General features: G+C 26.0%; 1 protein-coding gene across 2 annotated transcripts in view; it reads right to left on the reverse strand.

The window, feature by feature from the left end:
• LOC135957983 (transmembrane protein fend-like) overlaps positions 1-26,372 on the reverse strand; it is a 38,532-nt gene that overhangs the window by 6,424 nt on the left and 5,736 nt on the right. The window contains exons 2-3 of one of the 2 annotated variants that reach the window (XM_065508833.1): positions 11,271-11,318; positions 2,102-2,158 (exon numbers count right to left, since the gene is read on the reverse strand). In XM_065508833.1, the coding sequence (XP_065364905.1) occupies positions 2,102-2,158; positions 11,271-11,318 (105 nt within the window). The remainder of the gene's footprint in view (positions 1-2,101; positions 2,159-11,270; positions 11,319-26,372) is intronic. The other variant, XM_065508834.1, reaches the window with a different exon arrangement.

Below are 26,372 nucleotides of genomic sequence, written 5' to 3' on the forward strand. Positions count from 1 at the left end.
TATTGCGGTAACCATAATATGTTTAAGATTACCATTCACATGATTGCAGTAATCATATATATGATTATTTGATATTGTGTTGTTTTTAGATTATGGTTATCATACGTTGAGAACCACATATTATGATTGAACATGATTGTCATAAAAATATATTTATTTACTACAATCATATATATGATTGCTACTAACATGTGAACTATAATTATATAAATAATTACAGTGACCATTATATTGCTAAAAAAAACTTGGAAAATTGTTGAAATTGTTATATTTTTTCTCGGGTGTACATACAAGTATAGAAGAGCGTTAACGTTATTTTGCCGAAATATGGCAACAGTTGTTTCAGGGAGCCCAACATTTTAAACAAAAAAAAAATAAATAAAACCAAGTATATGTCTTTTTACTTTATAATTGTTTGCAAAAAAAATGATAACATGTTTGAAAGTTCTTTTTTCAAAACTTTTTTTTTAAAGCAAATTGTTGTATTATTTTTGTTTTGCTATTTTAGCTGTATACAGCAAAACTGTAAAGGACTTTACAGTGAAAAAATTAAGTTTTTAATGAATTTCAAAAAGAAATATTCTTGTAACTTCATAAATGGCGCCATTTCCTACAAAAGTGAAAAATATATTTAATTTTTTTTACATAGAAACATGTTTTAGCTTCTATTTTTTCTGAAGAAAAATAAAAGGCAAAAGAAAATTCTAAACATATTTGTATAAAGTGTACAAGTATAACAAAGTTGTCTGAAATGTATGCATCTTTTATCCGTCATAGTCGTTACTTTTTATGACACCATTAGGATTGCGATTACTTTAAAATTCAATTGTAAGCTTATTTTTTTATTTTGAAATACGTTTATATGCATAACAAAAATTATATGTAGAAAATACACAACAGACTGCAAGAATTTTGTATGCATCAACAGCCATAAAAATGTTTTATAATATTTATCAAATTCCATGAAAAAAAATGAAAATATAAATATAATATATTTCTGAAAATCTTTTCTTTTAAAGTCGTTCTATACGAGAAACATGAAAGAGTTGAAAAAACATACAATTAAGATATTAGACATTCAAGTGACATGATATGACTGAAATAAATGAAACGGTTTTAGCAATAAAGGTTGAGAGAACTTTCTAATTAGAGGTAAAAGCAATAGTGATCTCTTTTAAATCAACATCATACATACATATGTATAAAACTTAATGATTTTTAAAGACTATTTTATTAAAAGCTATGTTTGTAGCTACATTTTAATGTTGCTAACAGTTTGTATACTTTTTTTTGTTTATAAACATTGTTGCTACAAACCAATACTTTGTAAGAACATTATTCCGTAATATCTTTAGAAATTAAAGAAAAATCATGAAACTTAAGCTTAGTTGCAACATTGTTGCTAAGCAATGTTGGGTATAAATATTATTAAGAACATTAAAAAACATGATTTATTGTTAAGAAGCATTACTTAAAAATCTAAAATAAAATTTGACAACATTTTGAATATTTTGAATTACAAATCTAAACTAAAATTAGCCCAAAAATTATTTAAGAAAACCTTATAGCTACACAATGTTGCTTTAAATATGTTGCCCAAACAAATTATAAAACTTAAAATTTCATGATTATTTTTAAATATATTTTTTTTTTTGCTTCATTAAAATAATTAGTAAAAATGTAGACTAAAGAATTTCAGGATATTTACAGCTATTTCATAATTATTTTTAAATATTTTTTTTTTGCTTAAAAATGTTGCTAAACAATGATGCTAAGCATTGAAAATGTAGCCTAAACAAATTTCAAAAGCTATAAAGCAATTTCTTGATTATTTATAAATATTTTATTAATTAAATTAAACATAAACCAAAAAGCAAAAACGCAACCATAAATTTAAAGAAATAATTTAAATGAAAATAAAACATAAAAAGCAGCAGTTGTTTTAAGGGAATGAAAGGATGGATGATCAAAATGAAGGATTAACAAAGATATGAGGAACGAGAGAAAAAAAAAAAAACAAAAAAGCCGTTTTAAACTTTTATGTAAGGATTTTGCACAAATAAAAAGCTTTTATTTAAATTCGGTTATTATTGGCACTCACCAGAAAACTGAATGCTTCTGGGATATAACTATTGATATTAGGTGGCGTGATGCACATCTGTAACGTAAAAAAGAAGATGTTTTGATTGTCTTTGAATTGAAATTATGCTTAATTGATATTATTTTATGGTTAAATGTTTATTTTTTTTTTGTATAAAACATCAAAAGAATATTATAAATAATGATATGCATGATTAAATAACAAACAAAACAAAAAAAAAAGTTGAATACAAAGAACACACACATTAAATGAAATTGCAGCAAATTATATTGTATTTATAAGTAGTGATTATGTATGTTTATAAGTTATATAAAAAAAATACATAAAACTAATTAAATAAAATGAATTAAAGGTAAACAGATAAAGTGCAGGACATAAATGGGAATTGCAATTAAATGAAAAAAATAAAAGACAAAACAAAGGCATGCAATAAAACTTTATAGAAAAAAAGCCTTAAGCAAAATGGCAAAGCTAAATTAGGGAGTGTTGTCTAGACTTAAGTTGTTGTTTTCATTACATAAAAAAAAACTATTTCTTAATAAATTTTAAATTTCAAAGATGAGCAACAACACAAATTTTAATATTGTCTAATTTTATTAAAATAATGCAGTTTTATTGCAACATAATGTGGCTGGCAACATGTTGCTTTTATTTTCGCCATATGTTCTTATGGAAATTTTTAAATTTTTTGTTAAAATTTAATATAAAAATTGTTTTATAAAACAATAGTACAATTAATATTTCTCAAAAACTATTTATAATTAAAAATAACTCAATTATATTCAGCAACATGTTGCTAGCAACATAAACTTTTTACTAATTATTTTTTAGGAAAATGGGTTCATAAATTAAACTTGTTATAAAATAATGCAGGTATTTTTTATTAAATAATGCAGGTATAATGCAACATAATATTCTGGCAAAATGTCGATTTAAGTTTTTCAACATGTTTTAATAGAAAAATTTTATTTAAAATTTAATTTAAAACACTATTTATAATTCAAAATAACAAAATGTTAAGCAACATGTAGCTGGAAACAAAAATGTTTGTAGGATAGAAAAATGGTTCGAATTATGTTAATATTATAAACAGTGTGCAAATATATTAATGTATAATGCTGCTGGCAACATGTTGAATTAAGCTTTCCTAAATATTTTAATTATTATTTTTGTTTCCAAAATCTATTTATAATTCAAAATAACTCAATAATGTTAAGCAATGTTGCTGGAAACAAAAATGTTTGTAGGATGAAATATTTTAGACATAGTGTTCCTGTTATGTTACAGTTATAATTGGTGCAGCTATATTAATGTATAATGTTGCTGGCAACATGTTGCTGGAAACAAGAATGTTCATAGGTTACATTATTTTAGAGAAATTGTTCGTTTTATGTTACTATTATAATCGGTGCAGCTATATTAATGTATAATATTGTTTTTATAAAAATTGTTCGTATTATGTTAATTATATAAATAGTGCAGCTACATATATTAATGTATAATGTTGCTGGCAAAATGTTGCTTTAAGCATTACAAAATATTTTAATTAAAATTTTGAAAATTAATTTAAATTTTGTCTCTTCTTTTTGAGGAAACTCAAATTTTATAAAAAAATATTTTAAATTATTTGGAAACCAAACTTTATTTCTTAGAAATATGTAGCTCTTACAACTATTATTCTAAAAAGATTACCGTTATTCTAATGTTGTTAAATTTAATAGCCCATTTCTTAATTTTTAATTATTTCAGTTTTCGATTGTATTGGAAAACAAACAGAATCAAATTTAAAATTTTCAAGCCAGCAGTAAATTAATACCTTTCAGTAATTATAACAGAAATCTACAAATGTTACCAATATTTTACCATGAATTTCAATAAGTTTTTCTCCATAAATTTGTAACTGTTTAATAGAAAACATGTGATCAAAACCGTTACAAATTAACTAGCAAACTACTAGACGACATCAAATATAATGGAAAACATTTAAAATTATTTGTAAAGAAATAAATTTTAGCTACAAAATAGCTATTTAAATTTGATCATTTTTTTACAACGAAAAATCCCCAAAAGACCTGAGTAACATTTGATAACATGATTTGTTTTAAATGAAAAACAAACAAAAATATATATGTAGATATGTTTTTGAACTCATAAATATTTAGTTTGAAAATTAAACATTGAAATACTGATAGTAAACTATACTATTTTATAGCTTGTACAACATGTCAACACGTTTTTCGATAAACATATTTGTTGGTAGGGAAACATTTATGCAAATCACAAAGACACCAGCCACTTACTACTGGCAGTTTAATCAAATGAAAACAGAAGAAACATAGAAAAAACATAATGAAATTGGAGGAGGATTGAATGATGATGATTAGTAAGTTACAAAATATCATGTAAAAATATTGAAAGAAAGAAAACACAAAAGTTTAAAATTTAATTTGTAACATTTTTTGGAAACAAAAACTTTTTTTTAAATTTTAAATTGAAATTAATGTTAAATAAATTAGGTTTGGTCTATTTGATTATTGTATTACTGTTTGAATATAGGTTATTTGGTTTTACTCTAATAATTTATGCAAATTTGATTGGGATTTGATCGCATTTTCTAATAATTAACAAGGTTGTTTTATTAGTTTAGGCTTTCAACCGCTAATACAGCATCTATACAACATTTGTTCAAATACCAAAATTCTATTATAAAATAAACACGCATAACTATATTGATTTTGGGGCATATACTTATTAGTAGTCTGGTTGTATACAATATTAACATACAAATGTGGATTTAAACATGATTGGCTGTTTATAATTTATACAAATATTGTTTATTACACCATTTAAATGGTTAATTAACAAACTAAGTATGCATAAATTAATGGTAAATAAAAAATTTATAAATTTTGTAAACAAGGTAAAATGTAATATGGTGGAAGCATCCAAACTAACAAAAAAAACACGATTACAAAATTTTGAAAATTAAATTTAAAAGAGATTGAATAAGAAAAATAAGATGGAAAGTAACACTGAATTTGATGAACAATAAACACTATGTGCTTTTTTTATTGAATGCGTGAAAGTCTCTTAAAAAAATACAGATTTTTACAATATTTTCAAATTAAATATACATATTTATCTAACCAGAGTACAACTAATTGACGGCAAAATTTTGCAAAAAAACATAAACTATGACTTCAAAAAATATAATTCTTTATCAAAATACCAATAGATGTCAATAAACTATGTTTTAAAGACTATAGAAAAGGTGGTTAGTAAAGTGACCACCTCAAAGAGTTTACACTGTTAGCTAAATCGTTGATATTTTAGAATTTCTGTTGAACCAAATGATTTTTTCAGTTGTAGCAACAGAAACTCTGTAACAATAATTGAATATTACAAAAACAAATCAATCCCACGGCAGCTGGTTCTACGTACCGGAAAGAGCCGAGTTCAAATAACCATTGTTAACTTTGGTTTGATTTGACTTAAAGTGTAGTCTTTCTGAATTAGTTAAATTGTTTTTATGTTAAAAATAATCAAAAGTATTAACTAATTGCTAGACTCTGCCTTCCAAATTATATCTATACTATGGTGCCCTCCTAATTTCTATATAAATATGAACAAATTGCACAAGACACTTTATTTTGATGTCAGCCAGCACAAGTGACCAACAAACCACATAATCTTTTCAGACATTTAATGCTTATTTGTGTCCTATAATGCTGACAAGACATTATTGTTGAATGTAGTATGTTTAAGTGAAAAAGAAAAAACCGAAAAAATATTACACATGTTATAGCCAAAGTCATATTGGACAATTTGTCAAAAACTAAACACAATTCATACACATTTCAACAAACAAATAGATACTTGTTATACAAAAAAAAAAAAAAACTATAAAAGAAAAAAACTTGAAGTAAATATTTTCAAGTGTTAGTTTTATGACCTAGAAGAGACTAAAATATCCCCATGTTCGAACCAATTTGTCATTTTGTATACAAAGTGCTAAACGACGTTTTCTGTTTTTTCTGCTCACATTCAAACAATTTTGAAATATTGGAAATACCAACATGTGGAGGAATACTTGTAGTTAGGAAATGAAAACATGAAAATTTAATTAAACCAAATGTTGCAGTATACAATGAAAATAAAAAGAAAAGAAAGAAAACAAAAGGATCTTAATCTTAAAAAACTAAATTTAAAAAAAATAAAAAAACCCACATGTTACAAAGTGTTTATATGCTCTAGATTTTAAATATAGATTTGAATGAAAAACTATAGACATATAGACATTTGATAGACATGTTGGGTTATCTGTTTCATATCACTATTGACTAAGGTTAATAAGTTCACTTAATTATTACTCAAAACTGACAGACATCTTCATATTAAACAAACAAAACACCACAAAATTAAACCCCCAAACAGCATTTAAAAGCTCATTAAGATTTCAAATTTTTCTTTATGAGGAAACCAAAACATGCACAATAATATTGATTAATATTTTAAACATAAATTTTCAAATTCTTGTGTTTTTTTCATGGAATGACTATTACCACAGTTTTAAAAAATCCCCATGGTGTTTGTACTTGTATTTAATGAGTTGTATGAACAAATGTTTATGCTTTAAAAAAACAAATGTTTAAGTATTTTACCCCTTGTCTACAGGATCCATAAATTTTAGAAACATACATATTTAATGATTACCAACAATTAGAAATAAAAGGGGGGACCCTCCACTTGCATTACTAATAATAAAGAATTTCAAAAATTCCAAGAAAATATTACAATATTTTTGTTTTCCCGCCTCTCCCCTTTCTAAACAATTGTGACACAAAACTCTATTAGTTACGATTTATATAAAAACATTTAGCCGTTTTCAATCAACACTTAAACAAATAAATTGAAAAAAGTATTAAAACATTTATAACACAACACAGCACAGCTAAAGTAATTATTTAATTTCATTGAACAAATTCCCCAAAAACTGAATTTTTGTTTACCCTAGTTTTTTCAATATTATTTAGATGATCTTTTAATTGTTTTTCAAGTGTGAAAACTATATAGATTTTGATTATTTATTAACATGCTGATGATGGATTTGTTGGGCTAACGAAAAATCAAATCAAATTTAGAATTTCTATGATGGAAAAAAGGGCTTAACATAAATAGAGTAAACATTGTCATCAGCTATCGACTGCAAATATTGACATGTTCGTCATATCAACCACATCAACTGTCAGAGAAAATTTGTAATAAAACTGAAAATGTTTTTGTATACTTTATTTAATATACTTTCATTTGTTTTCTCTTTTCGAAATTCCAAAATATCAACAACAAAAATTTATATTTATTCCTGTCATAGTATTGAATGAAGTGTTTATTTAATGCCACACACATATAGGCACAAATGCATATCAAAAACAATTGTTTAATTTAAGTAAATAATACTACGAATTTATTTAAAAATCCAAAACAATCTATACATATTTATAGGAAATATTTGAAATGTTGTGAAAGTAATAAATGTCATCTCATACATAGAGTATTAGTGGCTGTGTGTGGTTTGTAAGAGGAAGTATGACAAAAGTGTGGGTTAGTGTTGTAAACTAACGGGTACCTACTTGTTAAGAAAAGTAATCGGTTTTTTAGAAATGTGAATATTTGATAAAATTATTGAAATGTGTTCGAATTTTTAACTTTTTGCGGTTTAGTGGTCACTTTACTAACCACCTTTTCTACAGTCTTTAAAACATAGTTTATTGGCATCTATTGGCATGATTTTAAACTTATACACAAAAAAGCGCGACTGAAAGAGTTAGAGCTGTATTTTCCATAGAGAAATATGCATAGAGCGGAAAATAGTCAAAATCTGAATCACAAAAATTACTCAATATAATCACATGTACGAATGTTGGTTTTGTTTTAGTAGTTAGGTTTTTGAAAACTGAGTTAGGTCTTTAACAAGATAGTTTCCGATCTATGTGTGTTTATGAAATTTTCACAATATCAGTTTTAATGCAGATTCAATCAAAAATAGAAACTGCGGTTATTTTAAACTTTTGTCGTTCGTTTTTCGTTCGAGTAAAAAGCCGATTAGTGTTCGTGTCTTGAGGTTGTATTTAGTTCTCAGTGGTATTACGACAAAAAACTTAACTAAAATATAGAAGAGTAAAAAATCCGAATTACATTAATAAAGTAACCATTAACCTTAACAAACAATTTATTCATTTTGCCTTCTACTTTCAGAATCCTTTCCATAAAAAAGTAACCGATATTTTCTAAAGTTAAATTCTCCGTTTTGCCTTTACTTTGTACCCTGTTATTTAATATATCTTTAAATAATCGTTACTTTTTTCATTCGTTAATCGTGCAGCACTATTTTCCCCCTTTTTTTCTGTGATTATAAATTCCCATCATATACCATCATTAAGCATACATTTACACAGGGAAGAGTACAAAAAAAATTCAACTAACTAAACATCATGCAAGTATTCATTATCTCTGTGAGTTTTTTTTATTTGATGTTTGAGGGAAATAAAGGAAGTTTTATTGGTTAAATTTAAAATAAATATTTGTTAAATGTGACAAAAACCATGGTAAATTATTCCTCTTTATATAAGCCTTTTATTTAAAAAAAAATAAATAAAAAAATGAGGAAAAACAGTTACAGAAAAAAACTAATACATATATAGATTTCACTGATAAAACAAAAAAGAAGGAAGAAAAAATATTTGAATTAAAATCAATTTTCTGTATAAAAAGTCACGCGTCAGTATTATTGATAAATTAAAAAAAAGAAAGAAAAAAATACAAAAAGATAACACAATAAAGGGAGGTTAGACTAAAATGAACAACTATGGAGTTTTTTTCCCTTTAACTGTATAAATTTTTTTTAATATCAAACTTATACATACGTTTTTATCATGATTAAAATCTGATAGTACAGAGACACATGTTTGCTAAAGACTATTTGAGGAAATCTAAGATTTTCTTGTAGTTATTAATCAAAAAGCTTTAGGGGTGGTTATTTGAATCTAAGATTAGTTTTATATTGACATCCGATTTACATTTTGGCTAAAGTTATTTGATACTTTTTGTAATGTAATTGAAATATTGCCTTAAGTAATGATTTTTCATTAATTTTAAGAAATACAAGATTAGATTTGTAATGATAAGTTTTACAAAATAAATATACCAAATATTCAAGTTTAAGTGGAAAAGTTATTTAAACAAATTTAAAAAAAATATCAATACTCTACAAGCATCTTGTTTCAAATGTTCTCGAATGTTAGCTAATAGAACTATTAAGTATAGGAGCTGAATTACCACATTTGTGATCGAATGAGCTTTCGTATCGAAAAGCTCTGTACCATTTTAAAGAATTTCATTTGAATTTAAACCTATTTAAACTAAACATCTGATTAAAATTATGTTGATTTAAACAATAATCAGTCATTTTATCCTTCAATACATAATGTTCGTTCAGTATTAGTTAAAAACATTTTTTTTAAACATATTTAAACTCAAAATCTGCTTAACATTATATAAATTTAAATATAAAAAAAAACATATTCTCCTGAATTTGTGATTCTATATTTGGCCTGATAAGAGTCCTTTTGTCGCAGCAACAAACAACACATCCACAAATTCTAGTTACTAAGTTGAGTTTTGTAGTTTTAACCTTGTTTGTTTTTTTACGTTGTCTTGTTCATATTTTCATTTGCTCCAGATAGCAAAGGGAGCAGCACAGTGCTCGAAAAAACTAACAAAATAGTCACAGAGAAACAAACAAACAAAAAAATGATTTTGTATTTTATAGCTTCCTTTTTATGAACAAGAGCAAAAGGCCTTCCTGTTATTCTTTTGTGCATGGTAAAGTCATCTCTGTTTTTTTTCCTTGTTTTTTTTTTTGAAGGATTTTTGCTAAGTTTGCATGTAAAATTTTAAGGCTGTAAGGCCCTAGTTTGGTTTTTTATAGTTTTTTTTTGTATTTTCGGTTTTATCGATAAATTTTCAATTGACCCAATTCTATGTACTTGGGTACCATACAGTTTTTTTAGTTTTTTTTTTTGCTTTCTTATTATACTGTACTTTTTATAACAAAAACTACGACGACTACATCTATTGAAATGGCACTACCAATGAGCGGCTTTTGGGTAACACAATTGTAAATTTACTTTTTTTTTTGTTGTGTTTAATATTATTGCATTTCAATATCCATATAAATATGGCAGAAATATAGCAGAAATATAGAGAAAAAAATAGACAATGACTTTACCGTCAAATGCATTCATACATTTCATTTAAACACACTCGTTAAAGGAAAAAACCTATAGTTTATTATTGTTGCAACAAACAACAGCAACAAAAAACCAAACAGAATGAGTGCAGTTGCAAATATATTTATTGTATCTAGTCGGTGGTCTTGTTTGATCATGTATAAATGGATTTTTATTTTTCAGTTTTCAAAACTTTGTTTTTTGAGAAAAGGAAATGTGTTTCAAAGAATTTGTGTTGCTTTTTGTTTTCTTTTTCTTCGGTGAGGCATGCAATTGTTATAAAGGGGATTTATGATTTTATGTGTTTTCAACGCGGATGTCATTATAGGGAACAATTTATGGGTAGATGTGTAAGTATACTAGAAAATAAGGGCAAAAGTTGAAAGTTTATCAAAGGAAAAATAATAAAAAAATAGCCAATTTTCTTTTTTTAAAAAAAAAAATGAGATATAAAAAACTAGAACAATGTAGTTTGGCAAATTAAACATTTAGTTGCAAATTGATAAAAAAATATATCAGAAATTGGTTTATTTATTGAACTACAGGCTCAAATATTTAAACATTTTAATTTTATTACAATTATTTGAAATCTTTTATTTTAATTTGTACAATTTTTAACAATTTTCTTTTAAAACTAATATTTTTTCAAGGGAACTACTAGTTGGTGCTTGAGGAACATCTAGGTAAGAAAATCTGATATTTTATAGGGGTCACAAAATATTACAGATTTAATATGCCATGCTAACATTTAGGGGTCATATTTTATTTTAATAATACAGTGAGATATTTATAAAATATAGAAATTAAATAAAAAGAATAATAACTTAATAAAACAATAAACATTTAAGTATAAGTTTATTGTTGAACAAGGAAATACTTACATTTTTACAATCCTCGAAATCCATACAATGATGCCAATCTTGAACAAACTGCAATAAGAAGAAAAAAGAAAAATAAATTATTTAATTAATGAACTTTAAATGGTAAAAAAGCTTTAGATAGCTAAATATTTTAAAAATAGCTGAATATATGCTAGTTATCGCTAATCGAATGCTATAAAGCAGCGGTCGATAGATATAACCACCAGGAGCAGAACACGGTCGTCTAACGGGATGTACACCACACGAATGTAAGTGAAACATGTTAAAGTTATGAAAAAGGAAACAAATGGAGAGAGTATATTAAAAATACAATCAGACAATTTATTTTATACAATATTAGAAATGTTTACTAATGCGACGTGTTCGGCTTGTGCCGATCACTGCTCTAAAGTTATGAAGATCGATGCTAGAACACATTCACACTTATATTAATATTGTCATTACACTTCTGTGGATATTTTAAATATTTTAGTTCTAAAAACTACAACAAAAGCTTGATATAAGTCAATCGTCTCTAGTCGGCAGTTGTGGCTACGAGGGACCGACCACGACCGTTCTTATTTATATACACACAATAAGAACTAGAACGAAATACATTCAAAATACAATAAACTTTACAATATATTTACTAATGTGACGACTGCTTTCAAGTTATGAATTCAAACTACTAACAATATTTTAATTGTATTTCCTTGAATATTGGAAATATTCTAGAATCCAAAACAAATATTATTGGTTTCAAAAAACAATTTTAATGAATCTAGCTTCTATGAATATATTTCAAAACTAATTAAGCTACTAATTAATTATTTCAAATCCAAATAACATTAATTCAATTTAATAACAATTCAAATTTCAATTACCAACCAGATAATATTAATTTATTACTTAAGTTTTAAAAAGCCCTCATGGCAACTAATGTCCAGATAATTTAATTATTTTTAAATCCCTTAAAATTATTAACATTTCTAATTTATTATAAAACTAACTGTCTACATTATGTCTAACAATGGCCCCTAATGTTTACAAGCCATAAATCTTAAGCCGTATACTTATAAGTTTTTAAAATTTTCTTAAGTATTGAGTTGTTTATTACAATAATGATAAATATATCTTTCAATTTTAACATAAAAGAAAACCAAAAATATTTGAACAGCAACTGCAAAACCTAACAGCAAATAAACATGTTAAAAGTAGCCTTAATAAAGCTGAAAAAGCGACAACTATAAACTACAATTAATGATAGTTTCCCCTAGCCCCAGCAGCAGCCCCTTAACAACCACTGTTTTTATTTAAAAATAGCAAAACATCAACCCATAAATATTAAAACATAAATCATTTCATTTAGAACTATAAGACATCTTCTAACAAACACATTTTTAACATTTTCAAATAGATTTTTCTTTTACATATAACAATTCTGTTTATATGTATATTTAGAACAGAGAAAAAAAATAAAAATTAGAACAAAATAATATATTTGATATTAAAAGCTATATATTTTTTCTTTTGTGTGTTAATTTTGAAATATGTATATTCAAATAAAATTCTAAATGCAGGCATTATAGTCAGCATGTGCTGCTGTTTGCTGCTGGGTTCCCCCCTTTATGAAAGAGTGTTAATTTGAAACAAAAATATGTTTTTTGTTTTGGAATATTTTGTATATGAAATGAATCCATAACATTTTATTTATATTTGAGTTGTTGTTTTTTTTAATGTTTTTTTATGGCTAAGTTAATGTGGTGATTATTTAGCCTTTTAATTGGTTGAGAGCAAAACTGTTTTTATTTCAACGTTGATAATGCCACCCTGAATGTATAAAAATGCATGCTCCAAATGCTTTGAGTGCCTACAATTTGTTCTTTTTTAGCTGTTTTTCTAAGTTTTTTTTTTGCTTGCTAGTTTTGAAATATTGTAGAGCAGCAAACTGCAGTTGATGGGTGTTAAATACAAAATACAAATGCTAATACCACCTTCATTTAGTTAAGACCTGCTAACAACATCGTCAGCCTCATCATCATCAACATCAACCAGTTGACATTATTTATTGCAAGCAAAAGTTAGGAAAACATAAAAAATCGTATCGTATGCAAGAAAACTCAGGGGGCTTATAACATTTCGTAAGATTTCTATTTCTTTTTTAGCTTTTTTGTAAAACAGAAATAAATTCAAGACAAAGTAAAAAAAAAGAAAACAAACATGCTAGTGAACATAAACTGAAGAATTTATATCTTAATTATGTCAATGTTTCCGAAAACGAGAAATTAAAAACAGAAAGCTTTAAATATTAATACTATTATGTATGTAGTTAATTGCAGTTTTTATTAATTCATTAAACTCTTAAAATATTATTGTTAATAATTTGTTTAATGGGGGGGTAATAAAATGTGATTACTTCTTTTTAATGAATATGTTATAAACATGAATTTGTTTTCTAAAAATAAATGTTTTCGTTTTTTAGGGTACTATTTTAAAAATGTTGCAAAAAGATGCCTTTTTCGTAGAGAATCAAGATCTTTTTATCAGCTAATGCATCTGTGAAGCGGGCAATTAAAGTGCAAAATGTGCTAGAAAGTGTTGAAATTTAAAATTGATGAATTGAGATCATTTGATATCTTCAGTAGATTTATATTTGTATTGCACCCATTATCACAATGAAAGTGTCAGTGTTCATACAAAAATTATTTTAACAAGCAGTTCATATATAACCAGGCAAAATGTTAATGATTATTTGGAAAAAAAAGTTATATTTTGAATTGAATTTAAACTTGACAGGCCTAAGAGTGAATGTTAAAGACTATATTGCATGTCTGCCATTTAGAATATTGAAGAGAAATGCTCTTAAACGTAACCAATTCTGCATCTATCTTGTGTCGATCGCATTACCTCAATAAGACAAAACTGTGCCATTTCAATAAATCTGATAATCAGATTTATAGAAGAAAATGTCAGAAATTAATAGTTTATATCAGTATCCAGCAATTAATGTCACAGGGGCCTGAACTTGATCTGTAAATAACTGGAATGTCAACAAAATTCGTAAAAATTATTAAAAAACCAATGGATATCGCAATCAAACAGAGGAAGAAAATATTTAACTGGATATTAAATTTCAAGTTCTCTTTATGCCGACCACTGGTTTATATCAACAGTCCCTTGGTACGAATAGTAATCGGCTTTATACAAACACAACACGAACGCCAATAAAACTATCAATAAAGAGTTGAAAATAAAAATCCAATTCTTTCAGTAGCTCATAAGCTGTCGGAAAACAGGTTCGTGTGAGTTTATGAAACTTTCTCTCTTCTCTTATAAAACATTTCTCCTTTTGGTTTACTCTGGCTTATATAAAGTAAAAAGAGTTATTTTTCCTGTGATTATTTCAGCTTTTTTTGGAATTTTCGTTATGTATTTGAAAACGTTGGACATCTTGTGCGGTCACTGTGGGCATTTCTTGATCGTAAAGATTAGAGATCCTAGATATAGATAAAATTTTTGAAAAACTGTCATTGAATTTAAAAATTCATAAATAATAATTTTATTAAACAAACATTTTAAGACAGCTTGTTTTTAACCCTAGAACTCATATTCTTTCCTACAAAGACACCCAAAATTAGCATAAATATAAAATACCTTATTGTATTCTCCAAAATTAAATTAGACAAAAATCTTGCATATATTACAGCAATTATACAGCTGTTGCCCAAGAAGGGTTGTAAAAAGACGACACATATTGCAGGGTCTTTTTTTATTGTTTTTCACACTAATAATTTCCAAAGAAAAAAATAAAGAATATCTGATTTTCTTAGTTTCTATTGAACCTGAATTTCATTAATACTAATGGCAAATACAAAAGAAGTGTCATTGTTTTTTGAAAGAAAAAAAAAAACTAAAGACAAAAATCTTAGGATTATGTGCGGTAGGTCGTGGCATTTAGAGAAGACTGACTGACAAAAAAATTGATGACCTTTTGTTTTCACTTTTCAATTCTGAGGATTTTTGAAAGTTGATTGTTTATGTTTTCTTTGTAGAAAAAATTTATTGTCAAGCATTTCCGCACAGTCACTTTAGTCTTACAGGGTCTTTCTTTCAAATTAAATCAATTCAATTTATTATAATGTTAAATAATGCTTGAAAAACTTTAGTTCAAACTCTTTTATGTATTGTAAAGAAAAATATATATGGCATGTCATATTTTCTGTTTCTGTTACGGTCTTAAACAAAAGGACACCATTGGCTTAATTTTTGCTGCATACATTGAGTAGTGTTGCATGTAACTGCAGTAGTAGCTGTTATATATATGAGTTAAGGCAGTGTGGCATGAATGAATGGAGAAATGAATGAAAGTATGAATGGTTGAATGAACAATTGCAACAAACAACCCAAAGAAAGAATCAGTAGTTGGTTTACAAAAACTAAAAAATAAAAAATATGGCGTTTTTGTTTAACTACTAGGGGTTCCCAAGACTTTAATTGTTTTGTTTTCAATATTTTTAATTTTGCAAAAATATAACACACTTTCCTTAATTATTTGAAATTTTATTAATGTTATGGGGATGTTTTTCTATCTATATAATATATCATTTATAATTGTAGCAATTTTAAGGGATTTTCAGTGATTTTTCAATTTTATTTTATTTTAAATAGCAGCCCTTAAGCTAAATTTTATGCTAAAATATAAAATCTTTTTTTGTTTTGTTTTCAGCACATCAAATTAATCATTTGTTATGCCCTGCTAGTCATTTAATACAGCCTTATTTGTATTTTTTTCATTTCATTTTTTTTGTTTTAAAAAATATGCCTTCATAATTAATGGCTTGATAAGTCTTAATGTGTCAATTTTTTTGTTATACTTTTATTATATGAATATCATTGTTTTATTATAACGTTTTTTATGTCTTTTTTTCGTAATGTAATGTTCTTAATAGATATTAAAAACAATAACCCCAGGCTTAGTTAAGTAAATTGTTCAACAAAAAAACAACATATTGACAAATAACCATCATCAGTTAAAGACCAACAAAATATCTTTTTCAAACAAAAATAAAAAAACAAAAAAATTAATGTTTAAATATCAACAATGTGTATCAATGTAAAATACATTTTTCTTTTTCAGCAAATTAATCATATTTTTCTGTAGTTCAGTTCATTTGAATTTTTGTTACAAACTCGTTTAATGGTTTAAGGCTCTTATTTTTACGGTCAGCGTCATGTAAAATACCCAACATGTAAAATGATCCATGGTGTTATACATATGTATGTACTTATGTATAAGAGTGGAATACTCATTTTTACATAAATGTATCGAGTAGTTTTTTTTTCATATGACAATCTATATATTACCATATTCAAGTGGTCAAACATGTTTAAGAAAAAAAACACAAACGTTGACATTTGCTGTTGATGTTGCAGATGCAACAAAGCAACAATTAATTATATGAGAGTGCTGAACATCAGTCTCATCATTACAAGATATGTCATGTTTGTATGTACAATATTATATTTAAAGTAAAGACTATTCTGTGGACTTTTTTTGGTTTAAAAATAAAATTTCCAAAGATTTTTCAGACGACTCTGTCGTACATATTTTGTCGTCTAGTTGAACCAATTGCTTACAGCCAGACCCAGACCCAATCAATGTTAATTTGTTGTATGTTCATAAATTAAAAATTATTGCCATCAATTGTTTGCTTTTTTCTTATTTTTCTTATTTTTACTGTAGTTCAATTGATGCTTAACTAATAAAATATCCATAAGTTTCTTTGTATTTTGTTCTCGAAAATTTTATTAAAAATCCATAAAATTTATTGCGCAGTAATTTAAATGGGAAACAAATCTTAAATGATTTTTATTGTTCAATTTTATGTTAATTGCCAGGCAATTAGGTCGGGGGGTAACTGTTTAAAGAATATTTCATAATATCTTGAGAATTTATTTAATAAATTCTGGGGTAAATGAGAGAGGTAATTTAGATCAAAAAAATTAAATTCGTTCAGCTGCCAGGAGAATGGTAAATGAGTCAAATGTACCCAACATGAAAACAACTTACTAGGTAGCAAAAAAGAAGTAGAATTTACATTACGTATGCAGTGAATATAGTACAATTTTCAATAATTTTTTAGCTGGATATTGATTTATTGTTTATTAACAATTTTTAAAACATTAATGTCAAATGAGAGAAACAGCTTTAGATCTCAAAAAAGTCTTATTCTCTTTTTAAGGGCACATTAAGATCTAAATGATCAAAGAGAAGGAGATTGTGGAGCCCATAATTATAAATTATTATTTAAATATTAAATGAAAATCATAATTTTAATAATATAATCCCATTTTCTACAAAATATTAAAGGGGTTAAATGAATTTATTTCACAGTAGGCGTTGAGTTGAGAAAATTTTTATATATATTTAGCTGCTTACATCAAACAAGAATATAAAACTCTAATATAAAACTGAAAAACACTTTTGATATTTCTAAATATAAACTTAAGAACATTTACGATATAAAATATTCTATATTATAATTTGAATTTTATGATACACACAGCTGCGTTTTAAACAAAGAAAAAAAAACAAATACATTTTCTTTTAATAATACAAAATGAAAACAAAATGAAAAATTCTTCTTACATTAAGATTTATGTTATGGGAAATTTCTATAAGGTCAGTTTGCTGATGTGAAATAGCTTTAACTTTAATGATCTCTTGGCCATAATAAAATGTAACACAGTGTAAACAAAATACACATTCAGTCGTATATATGGTCAGCAAACAGATAAATAATTTATTTTTTATTATCTTTAATTTGTTAAAAACAAAAAAGAAAAAGTTTTTTTCTGATTTTGGCTGCTAATTAGTAATCGTAAATTTTGCGGTCATAAATTTTATATGAAAAAATGTGTTGAATAGACTTGAACAAAAACCAGATGAAAACACACAAATAGAAATAATTCACAACATGTATAATGCCATCATATAATCATAATAATAGTCATCATAAAATATCATAAAAAATAAGCTCAAAGGAATTAACATTTGGCAAATAAATTAAATGTAATAAAAAAAGTTTTTTTTGTGAAAATAATAAAAATGTATAGAAAAAGAAAACATGAAAAGTTAAATAAAATTTAAATAATTGCTTACAGTTTTAAATGCCAAGCTTTTCTACTTTTAAAATTTTCTGGAAATTTTACAATATTTACTTAATGTCACAGTTTTATCAATAATCAAATATTTAGAATTTGTTCGTTTTTTTTATAGGTTCTTCTAAACGATTTTAGATTATTAGTATTTACCTTGTGTTACCAATAATAATAATAATAATCATTATTAGGTTTATATGAAAAACATGTCATTGTAGATTGTTTGAAAAATTTAATTGGAAAAGGGTTTTTATTTCAAACATTCTTAACATTTTGAATTACCTTTAACAACAGCCATAGAGATAGACTTAAACAAATAACCAGCAGTCAAGTCAATTCAATAATATTCTAATAGATAACAATAATAACAACAATAATAGTAATAATAATAATAATAATATTATGAATGTATACCGTAAGTGCTGTTTTGTTTATTTAACCAGATAGTTAGTTATTTATTTATATAAAACTATGTAGATGTTTAGATATATTGTTAGATTGCTTAGATGGTCTTATACTTCTGTATAAATTTTATACATCACATGCATTAATACTTCATATAATAATAATAATATTTTCCTTGTTGTTGTTTGGTTTGGTTTTTTCTTTTTTTAATAAATAAAAACAAAAAAATAATAATAATGGTATTGTATTGTTTTTATATCTTTTAAGTAGTACGTGCTTAGAATTATAATGTCATGATATATAAACAAATATGAATACGTATAATTTGTTTTTATTATATTTTAACAAAATTATTAGGTTAGAGCAAAAGTTTACAATACAAAAAAGTATTGAAAAAATTTATAATTTCTAAAGATATTTTGAGTATTGAATCTAAAATCATCCCAGTCGTGAAAATAGTTTGATTTAAAAAAAAAATTAATTTAATACCAATGGATTTGTTAAAACTTGGTACACTAGTTCTATATAGAAATACAAAATTTGAAGTCGCTTTGGTTTGTCTTTTATCGAGGTTCAAAGTTTTAATTCCAATAAATTTGGGAAAGAAACCAACATTCTCGACATCGGACTTTACCCATTCCAAATTTATTAAAACTTTGTACACTAGTTCTATATAAAAATACAAAATTTGAAGTTACCCAAAAAAATTTTAAATTCGCTTTGGTTTGTCTTTTATAGAGGTTCAAAGTACAAATTTCAGTAGTACACCCAGATAAAAAATATAGTTGTACAGTTTACCATAAAAAATTAAAAATTTTTACAAACTTTTTAATAATGTTATGGTCACTGTGATTATGTATATGATAGTGATAGCTATAATATGTTTAAGTTACCATTTACATGATTGTAGCAATCAAAGTTTTCTTTTGATAACGGAATATTAAAGCAAAATATTGTCGTTGAGCAAAGGATATCTCAAAATATATATCTTGCATTTTCTAAAAATCTCACTCAATTATAAGTCATTGTGTGGTAAACCACACATACAAAATTCTGGCATATCTTTGTAATTAGTTGCAAAATTTTCTTATACTTAGCTTTATAGAAATCGCAGTTAATTCAATTTCTATAAATTGTTTAAATTTAATATAATTCCGATGTAAAAATTATAATAAATTTAAACAATCATATCTCTGAAACAATCACATACATGAGTACAATAAATTGATTCCTAAAATTATCGCATTATTTTGAATGTATTTATAGCTTATTATCGAAGCTAGTTTTTCAAGCAAAAAACTTTAAAAGTAAGCTTTTTCATATTTTACAAGCTTTTAGAAAAAAAAACATTTTTTGCTGAAACTTGTATAAATGTGCATATATATGTGTATATATTGGGTCCTCATGATACTTAAAGACGATCTAGGTATGTCCGTCAGTTTGTCTGTCTTGAAAGGAAAATAATATTTTTCTCATACAATTTGTTTTACAAAATTCTGTTTTTTTTTATATGTATGCAAAAAAATCGTTGTTAAAATAAAATAAATTTAAACTCTTAATTATGATTTTTTCCTGTGCATCTCCATGCCTTTTTATGAATATTTGTGTGCATATTTTCCCGTTTTACATTTTTCTGCTTATTAATAATATTATCTATCAAAATGGAAATATTCGTAGGCTTAGCTGTCATTTAGCTCAAGCCAATTTTTCATAACTACTAGAAAATCGTTTCTGGTTTTTGGTGTTATTTAATATTAAAAACTTTCCGGGAAATTCAGAGAATGAAAATATTTATTTACTATTTTCCAGGAATGGGAAAACCTCTAGTGTTCAGTTATAAAGGAAGATATATCTGTCCCCTAACCAATATGCAGCTCATTATAATAAACATTTTGAAAGTATATTAAAACCTACAGAGAGCGAGAGAGAAAAAAGCAAAACAACACTACTACAGCAGTAATTATTAATGTTAACAATCTTTTGCACGCTGCTGTTGTACTTGCAACACCCTTTTTAACCTCCTTTCATCAACTTTAGCTACACTTTGTGTGTTGTGTGTTTTTCTATACTAAGGGAAATGTTGTTAGTTTGTGCAAAAAACAAAAGTAACTTTAAAATGCTAACGCTCTCTAAAACAGTCACTACTACTCACTACAATAAAAAACAGCACGTTCTGTAATGCAACCCATTATTATGGAAACGAGTGTATTATAAAGTAGTAATAATATAGTTTTTTTTTCATACATTTTATTATTTATAAGTTTTGTAGCATTAGAATTTCCCTCATTTCCGTTGTTTGTATATAAACACAGGAAGTCAAGTACCGCCTGTTAAACTGACTTTTTCTTTTCTGTTTATTTCAACACTTATTGTTTGCAAATAAATGCCATGATATCAAAAATTATAAATATAAAAAAAAAACAAAAATATTATTAAACAAATATGTAGACAATAAAAGAAATCCTCTAACAACGTTTATGGCTTAAAAAAAGTTTGACTTTTTTGAGAAAAAAAAAAAAGAGGAACAAATAAGCAGCTTAAATGCCGCCGTTAAACTACCACAATCATATATTTTTGTTAGATATTTGCAGTTAACCAACACCCCTTAGCAAAACATCCCCGTTTACCAAATAATTTCAACAATTTTAATTTTGAAAATAGTAGAAAGCTAAACTACTGAAATTAAATGCAAATTCGTTGAACAATTTGTTAAAGAATTTTTGTTTTTGTTAAAAAAAAAACAGATTGTGTGTTATTTCGTTTTATTTAAAGATTTGCATAACTAATGAAACAATCGCTTATTTCTTGCCTTAACATGTTGTATGCGTAGTTTATTTCTTATACATACTGCATGAATAAATGTATGTATATTTTTTGGGGTGATTTTGTTTATGTTTGTTAAAGTTTTGGTACAAGAAGAATTCATTTAATGCTTAAATTAAAATTTCTTAAATTTTGTTTTTCTTAACTTTAACACAACAGCATAACGAATTCAATTTGTTTGGGGTTAATGTCTGCCTGCCAACTGACTGGCTGCATATGGTGGTGTATCTTATATGTTTTTTTGATAAACCACCTTAAAGGTATCATGGATGGCATCATCTTCTTATAAATAAAAAAGAGAAAAGCGTAACATGATTTCTTTTATTTTCTTCGTTTCCTTTATTCTGCTTTATAAACAGGAATTTAAATATTTGACATTAGCAAAGCAATTAAACAAAAGGGTTTCACAATTATAAACTAAAGCATGTGAAACATGTTTGAAATACTTTTTTTGGTTTTCTGTTTCTTATTTGGAATTTTGAAAACAATTTCTTTAAGTCTTTGAACATCTTGAAAAAGACATCTTTAAAGAAAAAATAGTGTAGCATAAATCTGGGTTTATGAAAAGGATTTTGTTGGAAATTGTATTTACAGCCAGAGAAAAGAAATGGTAAACTAGTTTACATAAATACAAGGGTAGAAGATAATTTATTAAATCATTTCATATATGATTGTGATTCAAAATCGAACGAGCCTAAGAAATCTAAAGTGATTTGAATAAGAATTGTTAAAAAATTAGTTTAATTAAAACAAAATTTCTTTTAAAATACTGAAAAACTCTAGCGAACATAATTGGACAGAAAATATTCAGCTCTATTGGGAAAAATGCCAGAGCTTTCATTTGTTTATCTTATAATGAGCATACATAATAGTTTAATGAATGGAAATTACAAAATAAGAGCAAAAAGCCAAGCTACAAGGAAAGCTCCCTTTCAATTCATTAGCGAACAAATTTTGTTACCAAAAACATTAATTTCTTCGGAACTGCTTTCACAGAAAATATTCAGCCCTATTCGGGAAATCATTAAATCACAAAAAGAGCATAACTTATCGTTAGTGAAGGGGAATTACAAAATAAGAGCCAAAATCCAAGCAACAAAGAATGCGCTCTTACAATTCATTCGCGAACGAATTTTGTTACCAAAAACTTCTTTTTTGGATTCCTTAAGATATATTCCTTTAGAGAATTTCATTAAATTTTAAACCCCCAACACTTTTCCCGTTGGAAAAGATTTCCAGGTTTTCAAAACAGGTTTCCAAAAATCTATAAGAAAATATTCAGCCCTATTCGGCGAAACGCCAGAGGACAAAAAAGTTTTACTCAGTGAAGGAAAATCACAAAATAAGAACAAAAATCCAAGCTACATAGAATGCTTCCTTAAATTCATTCGCGAACGAATTTGTCAACCAAAAACTTCCATTTCTTGGGAATTAATTTTTTCTACTGGATTCCTTAAAATCTTTGCCCTTAAAGACTTTAATTAAATTTGAAACCCCTCTACTTTTAACTAACTCTTTTTCCATTGGTGTATGTAATTAATTTGTAAAAGATTTCCAGAGAGTTTACAAAACAAAAAGGTTTCATTTCTATATTATTTAACAACTACTGTATACATTTGCATAAAAATAAATCTTATTTCTGCACACATGAGGCTGTTTCAGATGGATGAATACATAGGCAAACATATTTCTTAAAACTAAACCAAATAAACCACATTTAGAGGTAGTTTTGTAAAGTGTTTATGCTAAAAATAAAAACCAAATTGTAAGCCTTAAGGTGAAATAAACAGGGAAAGAGGAGCGCATAACTGCTATTCATCCCCAACAATAGTTTGACATATAAATTTGAATAAAAACCTAGCACAGCACTATTTCAAATAGACAAACATTTATACATTAGGGTATAGAAGTTTATATAGAAAAACCAAAGGAGAATTACCACAAAACACATATTTAAGCCAACCTCTACAAGAGTTAAAAATAAAAATTTTTTAAGGGCTAAAAATTAACAAAAAAAAAAAATAATACCATTTCTTCTTCATTTTATGTAGTTTATTGTTATTGCCAGGGAAAAACAAATACAAAACAGCTTAACAAACCATAGAATCAACCAACCATACAAACAGCCAAGCCATCTATTACACAAACATACTATAGTTGTTTTATTCATTTATTTTAAACAACTATAGTATGGTTAGGACAACTTGTTATATGCCAAATACTAGAGTTACCTTAATTTTTGTTTTTTTTTATTTGTATCTTTTTGTTTTTTCAACGTAAAAAAAGAAAGAAAAACTTAATAAGATTTTCAAGCATTTTACTTATTACATATGAAAGAAAAGTAGATTTGTAAATGGTGAATTGCTATACAACTACATTTATGTTATAAATGTAGTAAACCAGCAGTACTGAGGGACAGGCCTGAACTAGTGATTTTTGCAATCACCAGTGTTAACATAATTAGAGATAAATGACTCTCTAATAAATTACTAATTTCAAATGTGCTGTAAATAAAAAGTTTAAAGTGACTACATCCTTGACTACTTAGAGACAACGGATTGTATTATAGATTTGATGCCTGAGATGTATAAAGTAACAGACTTTGCACCTACTTTTCAACTGACCCAAAAATATATAAATTGGAGTCAGCCAAGTAATTATAAGTTTAAATTGAATACACCCTAGATTACTGAGAGACAATTGACTTCATTTTAGATTACCTGGGACGTATAAAGTAACCAGTTGTCAAAAATCAGGCAAATAATTAGACATTAGTAAAAAATACGGATTAAAAGCTTCTTGACTACTTCCAAAACTGCTGGGAAGTAAGTAGTAGTTAGTAGCTGGATATATGTGTGTGTCTATGCCAGTTACCTTTATTGTTAGTGGAAAAACTAATTTTCTTTTGTTGGTGTTTTATATGTTGTTTTTGCTGCTTTTGTTTTTGGCACTCACGTACAAATAAACGACTGCATACAACAATAATATTATTATAAATAAAATGCATAAAACAAAGTAAAACACATTTCAAAGGAAATATAGTTTTTCAACTGGCAAATATGTAGGTTACCTCAAAACATTAACAACAACAAATAAAAAAAAGCTTAAAAAACAACAATTACTGGTTTGAATTTAAACAACTTATTTCTATTAAAGTGATATTAAATATAACTAAACAAAAAACTATGATCAAATCAGCAACTAACTCCCTTTTAGAACTTGATCCACATTTTGTAATTAAGTGTTTAGAAATACAAATATAAAAAAAACTCATTTCCTGTTTTTTTTTGTGTTAAGACAGCAACAAGTGATCTTCTTTATTTTAACGCTAACTTGTGATTAACACAAACATTCATGATTATAAAACAAATAAAAAAACAAAAATTATTAAAATTCAATCAAGCAACAAATTATTTATTGTTTAGAAAAACGCAAAATGTTCATTATCAGTAAACAATTTTATCTAGATCAACATATGGTTGCAGCAACTACCAGCTATTGAATTCAACCAACCAACCAAATACCAGAATTGGAAAAAAAGGAGTCTAAATTACATATAAATTATAATGCTTGTAGCTTAAAGCTAAAATTAAGGTAAAATAGATACTGACAAATCAATTAAATAAATGTTTACATATTTTTTTTTTGTTTTTTTAGATTGTTGTAGTTGTTTTTATTTTTTTCAGAAAAAGAAACCAACAAACTATAATCAAGTAACTTAAAACCCATAAAATTTTCTGATGTTGTTGAAGTTTGTAAAGTGTTACAGACAAGGCTCAATTTTAAAGGGACATAGCATTAAATCTATACAAAATAAAACTGTTTTATTGTGACAACCGAATTTGTAGCTAAAACGGATCTTACTTAATTGCGATCGGCTTAGGTGATCTGTATACAGAGGAAACAGGTTTGTTGTGGCCACTGCATCAAACAAATCGTATGATTCGATTATATTCGAGATTTTTTTCGGTTCTAGCCACAGAAAGTCTCTTGATAAATAAAAATTATGATTGATTTGTTCACCCTAACCAAACTTTTGTAGCGACAACTGAAAAATTCGATTATTATGGAGGAATCATGCGATTCTAAACAAATTTTGTTGTTGCAAAGAAACTGTTTTCACAAAAAGTTCACAAGCAGTAAGTTTACAAAAATTATTATTCTTTTAGGGCCTGATTGAGAAACACGATCGGAAAAAATATTCAATTTTTTTTAAAGAAAATACTGAATTGCTGTTTTTCATTTAAAAAATTTCAAATTGTTTTGCCGTCGTGTTTCTGAATCAGGCTCTTTTAAGCTTTTAAACATAATGATTTAAATTTAAGTCCCGAAAGAAACAGTTTTCTCTGTCAGTTCACAATAACTAAAAAATAGCCTTTATTTAACTTAAACTTATTTTAAATAATGATTTAATTACAAGTCCCTTAAAATTTGGCCATTCCCTGTTCTTATAGCAGAGAAACTTTAGGCTAGAAAAACAACAGACAAAAAAAACATTTTCTAAAAGATCAAGTCAAAGTATTTGTTTAAGCTGGGTGGAAATGGAAAAAAAAACAACAGCAACAAAAATAAAGCAATAAAAACCAACAACTTCAAGAAAAAAATCAACAAAAAAAAAACTTGAATAAAATGATCACCAGTGGAGAGGAAAATTGCATTCGTGAGTTCGTTTTTTTCTTCTACTAGAGCTGTTTTGTGTAACTCCCTACTCTTAACATTTGTGTAGAGTTTTTC

The sequence above is a fragment of the Calliphora vicina genome, chromosome 4 (assembly GCF_958450345.1).
Source record: "Calliphora vicina chromosome 4, idCalVici1.1, whole genome shotgun sequence".
Classification (NCBI taxonomy): Eukaryota; Metazoa; Arthropoda; class Insecta; order Diptera; family Calliphoridae; genus Calliphora; species Calliphora vicina.